The sequence below is a fragment of the Rissa tridactyla genome, chromosome 2 (genome assembly GCF_028500815.1).
Source record: "Rissa tridactyla isolate bRisTri1 chromosome 2, bRisTri1.patW.cur.20221130, whole genome shotgun sequence".
Lineage (NCBI taxonomy): Eukaryota > Metazoa > Chordata > Aves > Charadriiformes > Laridae > Rissa > Rissa tridactyla.
Window position 1 is genome coordinate 81,835,223 of NC_071467.1, and position 18,703 is coordinate 81,853,925.

The 18,703-nt window shown below is 47.0% G+C and overlaps 1 protein-coding gene across 2 annotated transcripts in view; it reads right to left on the bottom strand.

The window, feature by feature from the left end:
- MYO10 (myosin X) overlaps positions 1–11,455 on the bottom strand; it is a 170,977-nt gene extending 159,522 nt beyond the window's left edge. Inside the window, exon 1 of one of the 2 annotated variants that reach the window (XM_054190799.1) lies at positions 11,405–11,455. In XM_054190799.1, the coding sequence (XP_054046774.1) occupies positions 11,405–11,440 (36 nt within the window). In that variant the 5' untranslated portion in view covers positions 11,441–11,455. Of the gene's footprint in view, positions 1–10,874; positions 11,175–11,404 lie in introns of those variants that run through there. The other variant, XM_054190800.1, reaches the window with a different exon arrangement.
- Positions 11,456–18,703: the final 7,248 nt, after the last annotated feature.

The following is an 18,703-nucleotide window of genomic DNA, read 5'->3' on the forward strand; positions in this document are numbered from 1 at the left end:
GTGCTCCAGCTCAGACGCAGCTCATGCTGTCTACCGAAAACACTGACGCCTTCCAGCAGAAAAAACAAAATTCCCAGGAAAACAGCAAAGCTTTTGTGGCTTCTCTGGCTGCATAAAGCGACCGTGCACTTTTCAGATCAAATACTTGCAAGCAGTATAAAGGAGTGCTTCTGTACGCAGCACACAAGTTCAAGAAATCAAAATTCAGGATTACAGCCTGTATTTGCCCGACTCCAGAAGCACCTGGAACACAGTAAAAGCTGAATCACTATCCGAAGGAAAAGGATCCCACAACTCAATGTTTCCCCTTTGCACTCAGTAAGGACTGCTAAGAACAAGCCACCAAACAAGGGCCACCGGACGCTCACAAGAAAATGCAGAGATTTGGGTACCACCCTCTGTCCTCCACCAGCTACTGATGGCTTCTCCACCTTAACTGCACAGTACGAAGGCATCCTACTGACAACGGTGTAACTACACAGTAAAAGTTTGACACAACTATTTCATTACATTACAATTAAGCTTATTGATGGGCTTCTGTACAAAAAACCCAGGGAGCTTACCACTGCACCAGGGTTGTAGTCATTTAAGGTACTGAATCACCAAAGCAAAATGATGGCAGAAACGGTGCGACAAAAACAGAAATCGGGAGTAGAGACTCTCAAAACTAACACAAAACAGAGAATCGCCCTTTTGCTGCAGGCGCTGCGCAACTCTATGCCAAAATCACATCTGCCATCTGTTAAAACTTCTCAGATTTGGCGCGCAAAATATTAGAAATGTAATTGCAAGGGGGGAAAAAAGCAGAGCTGCTGCACAAATTCTATTTTCTAGCTCAGATTTGCTGTGTTTGTTTATCCCTGGAAATAGCTTATCAAGTATCACGCGGCAGAATCCAACTCTGGGAGTTTCAACAACAAAGAGCTCGCTTCATCGGACACTCCTGGTACACAGTCTGAAAAGCAGCAGGAAATGCCACCCTTCAAAGCCCTCCTGCAAACACCGCTCTCATTTTCTTCTAGGGAATATACTAACTGCTTGCACACACCAAACAAACCTATCCATCGTACCCATCACCAGAAAGCTGTAACGAGGAGATAAACTCTAATCACAAAACCTCAGTCTATACTTAATAAGGGGGAGAGAACCACGATGACAACCAACAAAGCGAGAAGTCTGACCTACAGAATCGGCGTCTACTCCTTGTCCCGATGTGAACTTCGGTGTCCTGCCAACTTGGCTCCTCTCTGAAGCAAATAAAAATATACCCTAACCAAGATACACATCTGGGTTTTGACCCGCTAAAATGGCCAAATAGAAATGATCTCCGCTGCTTCTGTAAACCAGATGGGTACATTAAACAAAGGGATTTGACTTTTCCTCAGGATAAACACCATCATGAGAAAAACAATCCCATTCTCTCGACAAATATATTTAACTTCATCTGAGTAAACATTTTAATGGCGCACTAAACAACAGCAACTAAAATAGGACCAAATAATCCTTTTCCGTTAACGCTATAAACATCAATATTTCTTCAAAACAAGGAATAAACTTCTCTTATCTCCTGTCCCCAAAACCGGGGCCAGTCTGGCTGAATGCAGAGGGGAGGCGTGAGAATATTTCCAGAGAAATCCCCCTAATTTCTGTTAGCGAGGTCGGGAAGAAAGAGAGTAGACACATGCAGCGCACAACATCAAAACCACGCAAGGCTTCGCCAGTAGCACCGTTTTGACAGTCCAACATCGTTTCAAGAACTACAGAAATGTTTTCTCCAGATGCTGTGAAGTTCATCAAAACGAGTTTTCTAAAACCTTTTGAAGGTCTGTAAGAGCAAGAGGGAGAAAGAGGGCCAAGGGGCTTGGGGTTGTTAACTTTGATGACAGCTTTCAGAAAGACTCAGCTTTGTAATTCCAGCTGGAGTTAATGATAGCTAGCACTCATTAACCACTTGAGCCTCAGGTCCCTACCCCAGGTACACTACAGGCACCAAAATCAATCCTGACTTTGAGACTGTGATGGCAGCCTTGGGCAGCGAGGTGCCACTCTACCGGCGTTACCACGTCAAGAAGTTAAGAACATGAAAAACCACCCCCAAAACCCTCAGTACTTTTAATGACTACCCCAGTATAGAGGCAGACATCCCATGGTAAAAAGCCCTTGGGTAAACTTGCTCAGGGTGGGAATGTGGTTTTGCCCCCAGGCGAAAAAGCAACAACCAAACATTTTCCCCTGCTAAGGTATCCTTACGGCATCTCCCATAAGGGCATGCTCCAAAACAAAACAGAGACTTGTATTAACACACTCTTGTATCACTGACCTATAATAAAAGGATTATGAATAGTTTCCCAAGAATATATAGGAAGAGGCAACACTAACACATCAAAGCGTGCTTTGCCTTTTATTTCCCGAGTCCTCCAACCCAGCCGTTCACCCCATGCACGCCACCAGCCAGGATCACCAGGGAAGGCACAGCCTGGCTCCTCGAGCCTCCTACTGAGCTCCCCTCTCTTCCTTCCTCTTTCCCTCATGTGGAAAGAAACAAAACCAAAACCCAAATCATTTCACAGAAAGATTTATCCGATAAAAGACATGGGTTAGAGAGATATTGATTTCTTCGATATTCACCTTCGCTTAACATGAACTCAAAAATCTCTAGCGAGGCTCGCCACAAGATGAAGATTACATACTTTCAAAGAAAAGAAAGTCCGATACCATAATCCAAGCAAAGTGTCCCGCTGGAGCAATTTAAGTATTTGCTAATATACATTTGCTAAAATGTATTAACATACAAATACGGGAACCCTATTCAACTCTGAAGTCTGGCAGGCCCCTAGATGGTACAGGAGACTGATAAAGTCCATCTGCCAGGATGTCTTCCTTCAGCGTGCCATTAATCCTAGAAACAGTAAAAGGTATTATACTGACTCCCTCATCTAGGCTTTGCTCCAACATGCTTATATTTACCCACTGGGGGCAGGGCCACTCAAACACCTAAGAAATCCAACTTAAGATGTATTGGATATCAATTTTCAGTGCAAGTTCAGAAAATCATACAAGTGACCAGTACTTTTAATTTTTAAAGGCTTCTATAAAAAAGAGTAAACCATAAAAGTTTTCCTCAAAGTCTTAAAAGGGTTGGAGTGCTCTTTGGTTTTGTTGGGGGGTTTTTTGTTTGGTTTTTTTTTTTTTGTTTGTTTGCTTGTTTTTTCATTGGTTTGGTTTTTTTGTTGTTTTTTTTTTTTTTTGTTTGGTTGGGTTTTTTTACGGTTACTGGCTGTGGCTGCTCCTTCTTAGTGAAAAATAACTAAGCACAATTGCTCACTAGGAAAACTTACAAGATTTCATATCGAAACTGTGTGTTAAACCCCTCTACAGAAGAGGTTTACACAAAATGGAAATGTTTACTTTGGTCAGCAAAACCAAACAAACACCAATTTTTGCCATGCTTCAAGTCTACACCAAAATCGCGTCTGTTCCTAGTAAGGTATTTAATACGGAAAAACATTTTACAGGCCAGACTGAAAAACAGTCACTTGGCCATTAAAGGAAAACAGCGCCTAAATAGAGAGCAAGTATTTCCATTTATCAGTAAAACAAGCACAGGTGTGAAGTGTTTACAGCTGAAACACCTCAGCAGCCCTCCCCAGTCAAGTCACTGGTTTGCAGTGGGAAAGGGTCTGGCCAGTCCTGATATCCGTGGAATGACATGTTCCCTGCAGAGCACCCACCAGACACCCCCCTGACCTGGCTTTACGCTAACCATCGAGCTGAGGACATCAAGAACAAGGATGAATGACATTGGGACCTACCTGAGATGACAGTCTTGATCGCTGACTTTGCAGAAATGAGTCTAGGAGTGGACAGTACGTTCTCCTCTAACATCCTCCTCCTTCTCACAGGTACGGTTAGAAATACTAGTAATCTTTACACGTTCCTTCTGTTGTAACAAACCTTTCCCGGTATACTTTTCCAATATAATGCTCATATTTTCCATGTAACAGAGCGGTAATTTCTGCTTCAGTGTGGATATAGTTTACTTCACAAGGCAGATCTGGAGGGTAATAAATATTAGTTCCCATTCTGCATCCAAACTTTGAGAAGTCCTGTCTTTAAAAGACTGGAGTGTTTAAGCTACTTAACGGACTTCTAACCAAAAGGGTAATAATCCACTTAACTTTTCTTAATCAGGAGGTTGTCCAAAACAAAGTTGCATTACAGGAAATATGACCAATGGATAATGCTCAAAGTTCAGATATACATAGGACATCTTAAAAAATCCTAAATAAATAAAAAAAGCCACCATGCAAAATCTGAACCAATAATACCCAAAACTTGCCCTGCACTGTTGCTCTGACATGAAGCCATCCTCCTGCATGTCTCACTAATGGTTTAAAATGTCACACAGTGATAAATAACAGGAAGATCAAGAGAAATGAGAATGCCTAAGCCATGACCCTCTCATGCAAGCCTGAAGTCATAATCAATCTACCAAGTTTTGAGGTCACATCCCGAAACTTGTAAAGTAGCCACAATTAGTGACTTAAGGCTGGTAATTCTTTTTTTCCTCCCCTCAGCAAAAGTCTTAATTCACGGTGACATTTTACCTCCTGCCCTTCTACTGGGGCTCCACCCAAAGCTACGTTCCTGGTTCTGACCACAGCTGGGGACTGTGATTCAGTAAGGAAAAATACCGGCCCTGCGGCCAAAAAGGTTGGTGAGATCAAACTACCCAGAGGACAGGCTTCCCTCCAGGACTTGCGACAAACGGGCAGTCACCACACCGGCCAGGCAAGGGATGGAGCTGCTGCTCCTGTCCCTCGCAGGAGACTGCGGCACCTTCCGCTGGGGCTGTATCCACCCAAGAGACACAAAAAGACCTTTCTCTTGCTATAATTTTTTTTTGAAGTTACATCAATATTCACCCCCCATATTAAAAGAAAAATTTAAAAAAGGGCCAAAAAAAAAAAAAAGCAGGCATGTTATTCACTTGCTAGGGGTTAGGTCTGGATTTGTTCTGTGCAAACACAGTGACGCTATATAAATACACACACATCTGCACCCACGCATAGAGCCAAGGACCTACCAATTTTCCTTGAGCTATCTTCTAAAGCAAAAGACCCCCCAGATTTATGAGACGATATTGGTTTTACCAAGCTGAAACCCAAGATTTGGCTACAATCTCCACAATGGAAGCACAATGTGGTTGTCACCGACAGCGCAATTATTGATGAGGGGCCTCAAGCTTTTCCTTCCATCCTTTGCAGCACGCTCAGGCAAGAACAGCACTGAAAGATTACAGGCTTTCTCAGGTTACTCATGGGACCAGTGCACTAAACTCTTCAGAAGACAAAAAGCTCAAGCTCTCCTTCCTTTCTGCTTCCCTCGCTCTTGCAAAGTGGTCCTCTGCCGCCTCCACAGAATCATAGAAAAGAAACTGTGGAGCCTTTCTGATAAAAGCCTGTGCCACTCGGCTTCAAAAATAAGCTGGCATTGGCCACACTTTCAAACACAATTCCCTTTCACCGGGCAGCAGGCTGTGCGACAGCTCCAAAAATCAAAAAAAAGAAGAGCCAAAGAGCTCTGCAACCTTCACACCCATACACAGGGTTCACCAAATGAAAATACATATAAAGAAAGAAAATCTGGTTAGAGCACAATAGCTTAAACACAACGTGCTGACACAAACATACAATCAGGGGAAAGACTGGAAAAAAAAAAAAAAGAGTAAGCATTTTGGTGAGGTGTCACCAGGTGGTGAAAAAAAAACCCCAAGACTCAGAAGCAGCCGAGACTTCTGTAACAGTGGGGGTGGGTTCAGAGCTCTCCTTTGGTTGGAGTCTGACTGAACATACCTAAAAAACCACACGCAGACTGTGCACAATGTAGCACCTCTATTGCTAATTTCAATAGTTATGTGTTTTGCAGCTTTAAGAGAATTCTTGTGTCATTTTACAATATTCATGGTGCCAGCAGGGCTGCTAGGCTCCAGCCCAGCGATGATGACTACGCTTCAGTTGCACAAATGTGTCTTATGAAAGGCACATGTGAAGTACGTGGAGTAGGCAGTTACGATGACATGCTACTGATGAACTGAACCCAATTTCACGACTTACAGAAACAAACCTACAAAAAAACCCCTTTCTTTTCTTTCCGACTCAGTAAGGTAGTCTTCAGCCCCCTTGAAACGCTTTCTACTCAAAACATATTGCTCTTTAATTAACCTAAAAATAACTACTGTCAAAACAACCATCGGCTTTAAAAAAAAATCTAAATACGAGAAGGAGTCACAGCTCAGAAACTTTGGAAAACGCAGCCAACGTCAACAGCTGGAAGAGGCACTGTTCCTTCCTGGCATGGCTTTGGTGCTCAGAAGCCCTCCAGAAATGTAACCTTTACGCCACCGCTCATGGGATGATGGTTTTGCCCCACTGGTCTGAAACACAGCTTTGCTGGTGTACGCTACACAGCTTACACCAGTACCACAACCTGGAACATCAGACCCATACTTGTGCTATCAGTAAAACACTTCAAAATGAAAACTGGGAGGCTTCTGAGACTGTCCTAAATGCGTACACTATGTTGTGGAGCACCGCCAGAATCTGTGTATATTGATGCAGAAATTTATTAGCATCACCAGATTTTCACTTTAAGAGCAGAAACTTGGGAATGGCCAAGGTCACTTGGTTGCGGGAGATGGTGAACCTCTCAAAGGTCTCCATGAAGGACTCTGCGCTGGGAGGCAGTGATCCTCCAAACATCACAGCAGAGGAGCACCAAGGAAAAGTGTGCTGCAAGCTGCATAACCGAAATAAGAGCTTCCAGGCTCGGCAGACACCTCCTCTGACAGCTCCCTGAAGCAAAGTTCAAAGCCTCAGAATTCATTTTTGCCCCGTATCCTTCCCACTGAGGGAGGTTCAACACCTGCTCCTTCAGGACACATGCTGGGAGCCCTGCCCTTGAAGCAGGGTACACAAGCAAACATGTTCCAGCTGTGGAAAGTAGAAATGAAGGAAACCATTCTGAACTTGAGGTACCAGCAGTACTGCTAAAAATAAAAGCATGGTGGACACTGAGTATCTGCTGTGCCTCAATGGAGGCAACCTCGCAGCTCCCAATAAACCTCTGTGCAATGTTTACAGAAACATCAGTGGAACCTCAATGATGATGTTTTTATAACGCTCTCCTTCAGCATCATCTACCCAGAAGCACTAGACCCAAGGCTGCAGACAGAGTTGTTCTACCCCCTTGTATTCCCGTTGAGGAAATTAAGGGGGATGACAGAATAATCCTTTGTCTTTTAAGTTTGGCAGCAACCAAAGGCAATCGATCCTGGCAGCCGCCGCTATGCACTGAGCACCATCTCAGAGGGCAGGTTTGCTCCAGATGACCTCCAGAAGAACCCTCCAACCTCAACCCCTCTCTGACCGCAGCTGTGGTAACACCCCTCCTGTGACACGGACAGCAACTGTGGCTCAGTGCAACGCACTGCGTACCGAGGGCAAAGTGACCCCCACGGGAGAGGAAGAGGAAGAGGATGAACCTGACTTCTGTACCCACTTCCCCTGGTAAAGGCTGCTTGGGAACTTCAGATGCTGAAGGGGCAGTTTGAGTTTCCCTCTCCTGCCTTTTTTCTGCAAAATTTCCTTCTGTTCCTTCTCATCTTGAAATGACTCTCCTCCTTCCCTCACCCCTTGTAGCGGGGATGCATTCTCACTGGAAAAAAGAAGTCTGACCTCAGCTACCACAGGAGACTGCTCCCTTGTGGGCACCCTCGCTGTTGGTAAAACATATGGGAACAATTTTTTCCAAGCTGTTTTGAGCAGCACAGCCAAACGGCTCTATTGCACACATCCATATTTTCGATTCTGAGTGTGGATCTCCGGGATTTCTACAGGTTTTAACACTTTATATATGAAAATATAACTATGTAACTATACTGAAAAAGTTAACAATTCCACCACTGACCTTCTTTCAAACACCAAAAGTTAACACAGATCAGTCAACAGCCTAAAATACCTTTCATAAGTCTCCAAAAACACTTCTGCTCTGTATTTAGAGTGCAACTTTATAATTATTTTAGTATCTTCCAGCAATAAAAGCATTTTGGGGGTGTAAGTTTCAAGGACTCTTCTAGCCTAATTCTTGACTCATAATAATTTTTTTTTTTTTTAACTAGCTGAGTTAGAAAACTGGGATAGGGATGGAGATCAAGGATCCTCTGGAGACAGATACAACTGCTTCTCGTCCTAGAAGAATAAAAGCCAAAAAAGAAATAGCAAAGGAAGGACACTGGGCAGCAAGATTGAGAAGTCAAAAAGCCGGTTAAGTCTCGGACAAGGGCAGCGTCAGCTGATCAGCGGGAGCCTGGCATTATCCCACAGCCAGTCCCAACAGGAGCAGCTTCCCTGCAAGGCACGCGTCCTGGTGCTCCAGCAGCATCTTACCCAGCTGCCTCCTCCTGTTCCGGTGAGCATCATCATATATACAAAGAGCAGGCTGCAGTCAGCACCTAGCTATTGAAAAATATGGAAGTGGTAGCAATGCAGGGGGCTTTTTCTCTAAAACCTTTTAGTTATACAGTATTTTTCTACAACAGCCGGACCTGAACACACTCCTGCCTCCAGTGCAGTGAACAGGGGCTTCTGTTAACGCCGAGGAATGACAGCCACAAAGTGCCGGTATACGTCCTTCTCACCTTCCAGCTTTTCTCCCGGAACACAATTACAGCAGCGGAGTCACATCGCTGCTGAACGGGAGCGGAGCAGACCAGACCTGCTACCTGTGCCCTTCATCCTGCCTCCTCTTCCTTCCGCACCCTGCGACTTATTTTCAGGAGAACAATAATTCTCTCAGAAAAGTCAGCAAATATTTTCATAAAGAGCAGCTGCAGGATGTCTGCCTTGCACAAATCAAATTACCCAGCTAACGGCTCCATCCAGTGCCTTCAACAGACGTTTTTCTGTGGTAGCTGGGTCAGGCCCAGTGCATTGCTGCTATTGTGCCTTAATGCTCCCTATATGCAATTTACATACGCTCTGGTGTGAGGGAAGGAAAATGTTTATACTTATGGGTGGGACTCTGGATGCAGATTAAAGCCGAAGTGCTATATTTACTGATCTTTTAAAGTAGTATCAACATGTTGAAAGGGAGTAAGAGTTCTTAAGAAAGATCAAAGTCTGCATGCAGCAACCACAAATTATCATAAGTACATGCTGAAATACTAACACAGACTGGCAAAATTTACTTGCTTTTTCCCTGGGGCAAGTAATTTTGGCTAATAGGGGAGTCAAACCCATTAACTCTCTTCTTCACCTTTATGTAGGGCACGCTACTGCACTTGGTGTCAGAGCGAATGACTCTTCAGACTAATTTTGCAAGGCTAGGCTAATACACCATATTGCTCATGGCTTGCAAGCTTTTGAAAGGCGAGGGCTACATCCTCTACAGGAAAAAAAAAAAAGTAATATAATATTACTACTTAACTCAGACTTTTTGAAAGTTAATCCTATGTTTCTTCCTTCTTATTGCACTTGACAGAACTTTTGTTGTCTGACAAATGAAAAGCTAACAAGCAGTAAGGTGTATGACCTTCTTTTACTTGACTAATTACTATTCCAGTAAACAGATCACCTATTTTTTCTTGTGGAAGCATCAACAGCAGCACTGAGTAACAGGAGGGAAGTTATTCCATGAGGGCAAAGGACAGTTTTGCAGCTTAATCACAGCCCTGTAAAACAGATGCCTGGCCTGTATTTACAGCCCTGACAGTGCAACTGCTTCAGCGCAGGGTGCGATGAAAGCAGTCGTGCAGTCAGCCACCAGAAGTCACAACCCAGACACAACACAGAAGCCGCTGCATTAATACTGGACACCTTGTGTTCACATAAGGCTGCACCAACACTAGGCGGGCTGAACTGATTTGGTGAAATACCATTGTATAAAATTCAGCTAATTTAGCCAGAGGCACAAGCGGACCCAAGTTTTGATTTTTAGCGTATACCCTGGGTAAGTAGGAAAGCGCCTTTGATTTGGCTTCCTCACCCCACGCGACGAAGTTGTCAAGATCCACAAGATAATGGCAAAGCTCAAACCACTCTCAAGACTTAAGCCTCGTTACTTTGCCCAGCGTATGGGAAGATTTTGTTTGTACTTAACAGCATGCGCTTAATAAACATACCTTAAAAGAAAAGGACTGCCCTGCTTCTGAAACCTCCGTCATTTGAAGCCTCATATGCCCACTCAAGGTGGGAAAAAGTTCCCCCCCCAGGTTCCACGCAGGGACGCCCCGAGGAGGGACCCCCCCTGCCCCCAGGACACGCTTTCAGAGGCTGACCCCCGCCGGCAGCGGGGGACGGAGGGGACAGGAGGGAGGGCAGGGACCCGCACCGGACCCCCACCGGAGCCCCGGGCAGCCCGCGGTGCCGCCGGCGGGGTCCGGGGTCGGCGGGGTCCGGGGTCGGCGGGGTCCGGGGTCGGCGGGGTCCGGGGTCGGCGGGGTCCGGGGCGCCGGCGCCTCCAGCCCTGCCCGCTGCGGCAACCCCCGCTCTAATGAGCCCCAATTAGCGCCGAGAGCCTCCACGGCGGAGAGCGGCGGCAGCAGCCTCCGCTTCGAGCGGGCGGCCTCGAGTGCCGCCGAAACGCTGATAATTTGGGGTAATTTGGGAGCCGCTCGCCCCCGCCCGCTCACGAAGCCCCGACCCCCGAGGGGGCTGCTCCTGCCACCCCGCACCCCCCGCCAGCCGAGGTGGCTCCGGGGACGCGCCCACGACACTTTTCGGGAGCCCCTCACCGCCCGGCTGCCGCCCCACAAAGCGACTCCACGCCGGAGGAGGAGGAGGAAGGTAGGGGGAGGAAGAAGATCGCGCGCTCACCTCCGCCAAGAAGTTGTCCATGGTGTCCCCTCGGCCCGCCCGCGGGTGCGCAGCGCCGGGCCCCAGCCGCGCACCATGTGCCGCCGCCCGGCCCGGTCCGGCCCGGCTCGGCTCGGCCCCACCGAGCCGCCCTCAGCCGCCGCGCCGCTCCATCGCCGGCAGCAGCCCGCAGCCTTTGTCCGCCCGCCCGCCCCCTCAGAGCCGCTGGCCCGGGAGGTGCCGGCAGCGCATAGCCGCCGCTGGGAGCCGGGGGAGGCGGTGAGGGGGAGGAGGAAGGAGGAGGCTCCCGCCGCCGCCCGCTCCTGCCCCACGCCCGGGGCCGCCCCGTCCCGTCCCGCCGTGGCAGGGCCAGAGGCGGAGCCGGGGCCGGGCCGCTCCCTGCGCCGCCATCTGCCGCGCCCCCGCCCCGCCCCGGCCGCCCCCCTCCGCCGCCGCCTCCTCCTCTTCCTCCGTCCCGTCCCGGTGCGGCGGCCCCGGGGCAGGGAAACCGGGGTCCGAACGGAGTTCAGTGTTCTCCAAAGAGTACGTACCTCCACGGCAAGCTCTTGTTTAGGTTTGCGGCCCATTTGTGTAGGGGCTGTTGTCAGCCGTACCCCTGTTCCCATGCTAAATACACCCTGCGGCAGCCATTGCTTCCCGCTGAGAGAACAGCGCAGGTGAAAATAGCCTTGGGGCCACCTCCTAGGGGTCATAGAATCATCACAGAACGGTTTGGGTTGGAAGGGACCTTAAAGACCATCTAGTTCCAACCCCCAGCCATGGGCAGGGACACCTCCCACTAGACCAGGCTGCTCAAAGCCCCATCCAGCCTGGCCTTGAACACTTCCAGGGATGGGGCATCCACAACTTCCCTGGGCATTCCCTGGATGCACTGGGCTTCATTCATCAGCTCACTCTGTAGGTTTTCCCGTCCTTTACATTTCTGCAAAGCAGGTATAAAGTGTTCTTTTTTTTTTTTTTTTTTTTTGTCATCTTGCACTCTCGCCCTGTGGTAAGTAACAGCACAGGAAACATGGTAACAAGAATCAAAGCTTGCAGGTATATTTTATTAAAGCAGGGCAATTCCATTCACATTACAGGAAGAACTGTACTAAAAAATAAGTTACATCCATAAAGAAAGTGAATGCAGTATTCAGTCTTTTGTTCACGGGCAGAATCCTAACATTGCTTTGGGAGCTTGAGCATGTGAGTAGTGATGTGGGAGACCAGCCCTGGGTATTGGAAATAATCACAAGTGTGGAACTCTCATTTTTTTAAGGTGTCACAGGAGCTAACGTGTACAGCACAACAAGCACTGCTAAAAAAGCAAGCTTAAGAAGACATACACTACACAGGGAAAACACTCTTCTGTCATCTTTGGTTCCATTTATCTAGTGTCGTGTCCCCCCCCCAAAAAAAAAAAGGAAAAAAAAGAGGAGAGCAGGTAAAACAGATTTGGCTTTGAGATACGTAGTGTCTAAGATGGGGTTCTGCTGGTCTTGGAGGGTCACACGGTGACATCCAAGCAAACTGCTGTGCCATCAAGGTTAGCACTGGGATAAACCATCACAATGGGACTTTCTGTGAGATGGGTACCTGCTAGAGCCTGCGTGGGGGCTGTGCCTGCCCGCCCCCCCTCAGACAGAAACAAGCTGGGGGAAAGCCTTCAGGAAGGTGGCAGCTGCCTTGGACATGGCCATCTTCTGTAGATCAGCAGCTCCCCCCAGCTCACCTGGCCGTGGCTGGCCACCAGCTCCCGGCAGCAAAAGCAGAAACACTTCCCACCTTGTCTGTAGTTCAGCATAGCGTCCTCCGAGCAGCACCCCTCTTGCAGCATGCCAAGCCCAGCCGGGAGATATCCCATAGGACACCCTGCAGGCTCCTGGGGGCTACCCTGGGGGGGGGGGCAGGGTCACTTCTCTTGCCAGCCTCCTCCCTTCCCCACCCCAGTCTCTACACTAAGGTATATGGTTCATACCTTCTTATGGTTGCTTCAAAACTCAAGGTTTGGCCAGGATCTCACCTGAATTTGCCTGTCTACACAGTACCAGTTCACAGTGAAGTTAGCCTAAAGAGTTATTGCACTGTAGATTATATGGTATAAATCCTGATGTGGAAGCTCTGTAACTCTATTCTTAACTACCGTGCTTCCAAAGTTACTCCAAGGGAATGGGTTTTTTCCACAGTCACTGTGCCAGAAACCTTCCCCACTCAGACAAGCCCTAATTTGGGGAGGGCTGAGTCAGATCAAGGGTGTTTATTAAGTTATTTTGACTTCTGATTGAGTACTTTGTTTGACACCATGCTATTGGAATGTAACGCGCATGTCTGGCTACTGCATTGCACGTACTCAGGTCTATGAAGCACAACAACGTAGGAATTAATGAAAACTTTGAATCTGTCATCCAATAAAAGCAGCCTGTGTTTTTTCAAATGAGTACTTCAGTAAATTGCGAGAAACCGTTACCAATAGACTAGGACCAGATTTATGCAGCCTAAAAATATATCACAGAAAGAATGAGTATTCTCTTGTGGCGTGGATGTGTTGCAAAAGACTATAAAACTCAAGACTTTTCTCAGAATTTAGAACAACTGCAAAGAAATGTGAGCAGGAGGGGGCTAGGAAGAGGGATTTGGGGAGCAGAGGGGAGGGAAGAGCAGCTTGCACAGTCACTCCAACAAACTTCTTCCTTTTCTCCTTCTTCGTCTTCTTGTGTCAGTCCCGCTCACAGTGTGTAAGGGCTAGCATCTGTGTTTCATACGAAAGGGGGTTTGAAACACAGCGTTTCCTTTTCCCGCTCTGAAAATGACCCCAGGCTGGTTTCTTGCTCATTTTATGCAATTGTTTGGGGATTTGGAAAACCCCACAAATACACTGTACAAAGCTCCATACATCTATGAACATCTGGGGACTTGGCCAGTTCTGCACAGCTCCAATTTTCTTTTAATCGGTAGAAATTCCTTCACTGATTTGTGTGCCTAAGGTAAATTACTTCCTTTTGAAGCTGCTCACATGCATGCTGGCTCAGTTTTCAGTCTGGGTAAGGATGAGGAACAGACCGAAGGCTCAGCTCCACCTCCTCAATGAGACACCTCCTCGCTGGCCATAAAGGTCTTCCCGCCGTGTGCGGGTGGCCGGTGGTGAGGTGGCTGGCCAGCGGGCCCCTTTCCCCCAGCCTCTCTCTTGCTCCATGCAGTACAACTTCGGCATTTGCTAGATTGGCTTTACTCTCAGCCAGTCTGTTAAATCGTTTTAATATTCCTCACTTAAATTTGCTGCATTATGTGAGTCAGGGCGCATCTTCACCCAGCTTTTCTGACCTTTCTTCTCTCTACCAGTGGTTGCTAAAGTCCATATTTGACCAAAATGTCTGACAAAAGACAGACATCTCTTCCTTCCCCAACTCCAAAGTAATCTTAGCAGCTGCAACTTTCATAAGACCCTGGATTTTTAAAACAGATTTCAACTACTGCTGTATCCATTGACGACTGGAAATCTCCCATAGCATGCAGCTCTCTCCATTTCTGGTCTGGAGGCAACAACAACTTACTGACTGAAGCCCAGTTACCTGTAAATCACATGTTTTACCTGAGCCATGTTTCTTCAATGGGAATTTCCACAGACCAAATTTGTGGGACCCTTTTTAAAAGATTTATTGCACCTGCATTTATTACAAAGTTCATAGACATGATTGCATCTCAACGAACCATTAACTCATTCAGTACCTCAAGCACACTTGGTCAAATTCTAGATGTCCATTTTTCAAAGTAGCTTTCCCCCTCATTCTCATCTACCAAAACAGTCAGGGCACCATGGGGGCTGGTGGCTCTCCAGGGCTGGGAGCGTCGGGGGCTCCCCAGGGTGAGTGACGGCAGAGCCTGGCAGCCAGGGCCCATCCCACCGCTCCAGCCAGGAGCAGGGCAGCCAGGGGTCAAGGTAGGGGGAGCCCTCGGGAGGTGTGCAAGGACGGTCCCTGAGGGGCCATGACAGTAACTATGTTTGAGACCAAACAGGTTGTTCTGTTGCAAGTCCTATGTCTTTACCGTATCTTACTGTCCGTGATGATGGACATTTAGGTTCAATAAGGCCAAGTGCCGGGTCCTGCACTTGGGTCACAACAACCCCATGCAGCGTTACAAGCTTGTGGAAGAGTGGCTGGAGAGCTGCCTGGCAGAAAAGGACCTGGGGGTGTTGGTCGACTGGCAGCTGAATATGAGCCAACAGTGTGCCCAGGTGGCCAAGAAGGCCAACAGCATCCTGGCCTGTATCAGGAATAGTGTGATGAGTAGGACTCGGGAAGTGATTGTCCCCCCTGTACTCGGCACTGGTGAGGCCCCACCTTGAGTACTGTGTCCAGTTTTGGGCCCCTCATTACAAAAAAGACATGGAGGTGCTGGAGTGTGTCCAGAGAAGGGCAATGAAGCTGGTGAGGGGTCTAGAGAACCAGTCTTATGAGGACGGCTGAGGGAGCTGGGGTTCTTTAGCATATGGTCTGCATTTCTGGTAAGAATTCATGTTTCTTTCAACTTACGCCAGAAGAGGAGTTTAACCACTGCTTGTGTTTATTCTCTGGGGCTGCTATTGCACTCATGAGCTCCAGTCAGGTTTCAGCTAGCTAACTTTTGGTACACGAGATGTTTGGCATTGACATTGTCCAACAAAATGTCAGAGTTCAAGCACAAGGCATTATTGGAGAAGCAAGTATTTCTGTAGTGGGTGATGGTGTACGAGCAGACTGCTAGCACAGAGCACAGTTTGCTACCACACAACTTTTGAAGGCGCAATGAAAGAAAAGATTGCTCCAGCCAAAATTGTCATGATCTGCGCAGAGCAAAAAACACAGATTCCTCATGTTCTCATCCATCCTAACTCCTTCACAAGTGTATGCTCGGGTTTCAAAGCCAGTTCCAGGTCCTGGTCCTAGCTTTCAAAGCAATTAATGGATTCTCTTCAAGTGAATATCCAACAACCAGGCTGGACAGCCACCTTCTTTTTCTGAATCCAGCTTGTAGTAAGTCAGCTCTCCCTGTGTGCTGTACTGGGAGCTAAGTGTCCTACTAAGAGTTGTGAGCTCCAGGAGATGCGAGGTACTTTAGTACAAGGTCCTGTTCTTGCCAGGAGGAGCCTAGCCCTTACGCATGACAAGCAATGGATCAAATTAATTATTCATACTCACACATGAACTTTAGTTATTAACCTCTAGGAGTAATAAATAAATAAAAAGTGAGGAGCTGGCAGATTTTGTAACAGCTTCATTTATAGCTACTGTAACATAAAGTCATTTCAACATTTTCGTTTTATGTAAACAAACTCCCAATAGGAATGAAGAAAAAAAGCTGGGAGACGTTTTCTTGGCTTTTTCAGCCTCCCTCTCTCTTCTGGATCCCAACAGCTTCTTCCATCACTTTGACCTCTTTACATCTTAATTCCCCTGATTTTAGTTTCAGTTCAAGTACTTTTATGGAGTTCCTGGCTGAGAAAAAAACAACAAATGTAGAAGTCCCACACAACAATTGCAGACACCGTGGATGTGATAGCTTCTGTGCTGCTAGGCTGACAGCATATCCAAAACAGCAGAGCCATTCCCTGTTTGGGATGTTCAAATCCAAAATTGTTATCACAGACCTGGATTTCCATATTAAGGTGCATTTAGCCCTGTCAGCTTGGGGTCTGGTGAAGGGCATTAAGTATGTGTTGCTATAATCAGTTTCTGACCGCAACCTCTACCTGGGAGTTTCTGAGTTTCATTTTCCACATAACAAAGGTGTCTCTATTACAAGATTTCAAAATACAATTTCACAGCTTCCAACCTTTTCTTTTTTTCCCAATGACATAGATCCGCCTCTTGATTTAACAGCTGGCATCACACGTATGAAGACGGACAGCTTTCCAACTCCCCATAATTTTACTGATTTCCTGATTTCTACTCAGCATCTCCCTTTGCTTATCATCCTTAGGCTGCCTCTTCACACAGTCCCTCATATCACGAAGCGACCTGCTTCCTTCTTGGCCCTTCAGGCGGCATCACGGCTCGTGGTGGCAGGCTATTCCCTACCTGCAGCTTCTGTCACCCTCGGCCGTCTGAGCCTCATTGACCCTTCACCTCATTTAAGATAGCTGCTGCATTTCTTCCTCACCGGCAGCTCTTAATCCAGCTCTTCTTCTCCTGTAATCTTACTTGCAACCTATTCATTTTAATTCTGTTTATCAGCTTGGAATAGAGTTTTCAGAAAAAAATACCAACAGAGAAAGCTGTGTTGTACAAGTGTGTTGGTTTATCACATAAATACATCTTGCTGGAAGAAAAATAGAGGAGTGACAGACAAAAGCTATCAAAAAGCCTAGAATCAATTAAGGGATGAAGACAGTCAGGAAGCATAAAAAAAGACTGAAAAGAAATGAAAGCTTTTCTCATCTTCTGAATCAGGTTGTGAATGTATTTTCCTTGTCTGCACCCAGGAAGCCTGTTTAAAGACACTTGCTTAAAGGCAACTTAGAGTTGCAAACCCTGCAGCCACAGTTTATGCTCGTGTTCATTTATCGGGTAGTCAGACCTGTGCACAACATTGCCACCCCTCTCCGAAGGTTGGTTGCCACCCCAAGAGCAGAGCCCAGGGGGGAACCTGTGAGGGCACCTTTTGCTGCCTTGGTGCCGTGTAAGCCAGGTTAGTTCAAAACACTTCCCCTAGTAATTTAAACTAGGTCATCCTCGTTTCTACTGAGGCAAACAAGGAACACCCACACTTTTCTTGCCACTGGCAGTGGTATGGAAGGAAAAGTCTTCAGTAAAAGGGCAGCAAACCTCAGCGCGGGCCAGTCATATTTTAAGCCACTGCAGCTGTTCAGCCATCAAATATAAATCAAAGGCTGCCTTCTCACTTCTGGTGTCAGCCCAGTTTAAGCAATGTCCACGCTCTGTCCCCAGCACTTATCGCTCCCTCAGCTGTCACATGTGCAAAGGGTGAGCCTGCCTCAGCACTGTAGCTTGGCACCTTAGAAGTGAGTTTCCAGATCTCCCCCACTTCTCATGCTTCAGTTCGCACTGGGGAGCAGTCCCACAGCATGCAAACTGGGTGTTCTCCATAGGGAATTAAGCAAAAAGATGTGCTCCAGAAATGCCCTTGCCAGCCAAAGGGTGTTCAGGGCATAGGGTCAGATTAGAGCTGGGCTGAAACACAGCCTCCTGTAATGCACTTAGCATAGAATCATAGAATAGAATCATAGAATCGTTTTGGTTGGAAGAGATCTTTAACATCATCAAGTCCAACCATTAACCTAGCACTGCCAAGTCCACCACTAAACCATGCCCCTCAGCACTACATCTACACATCTTTTAAATACCTCCAGGGATGGTGACTCAACCACTTCCCTGGGCAGCCTGTTCCAGTGCTGGACAACCCTTTCAATGAGAAGTGATGGACAATGAGTGTCCAGCATGATGTTTCACTCTATGGATACGCTCCTATTTCCCTGCACTATTTGCTTATGTAGTGGAGCTGTTACGTCTCCATGGGTCAGTGCAGCAAAAGGTATGGGGGAACTGATCCTACCTTTTTCTTTTGGTTTGAGTTCTGGGTTTTTTTTTGGTTTCTTAAAAGAGCCTTGGCCAAAAAAGGTTTTAATTCTGACTAATCCTCTGGACAAGGGTGCTCTGCATTGCTGATACCATTTATTCCCTTGTACCAGATCACAGCTTCAAAGAGCCAGGAGGGGCAACCTTCATGGTACTGTGTGCTTCAGGGAACGTTTATGCCTTTCAGATATTTAGACTTCATCAGCCTGCAGTATAATTAATACTGAATGTCAGTGCTTTTCTGTTAGAAGTTTCTTTCTGTGAATCTGCCATGGT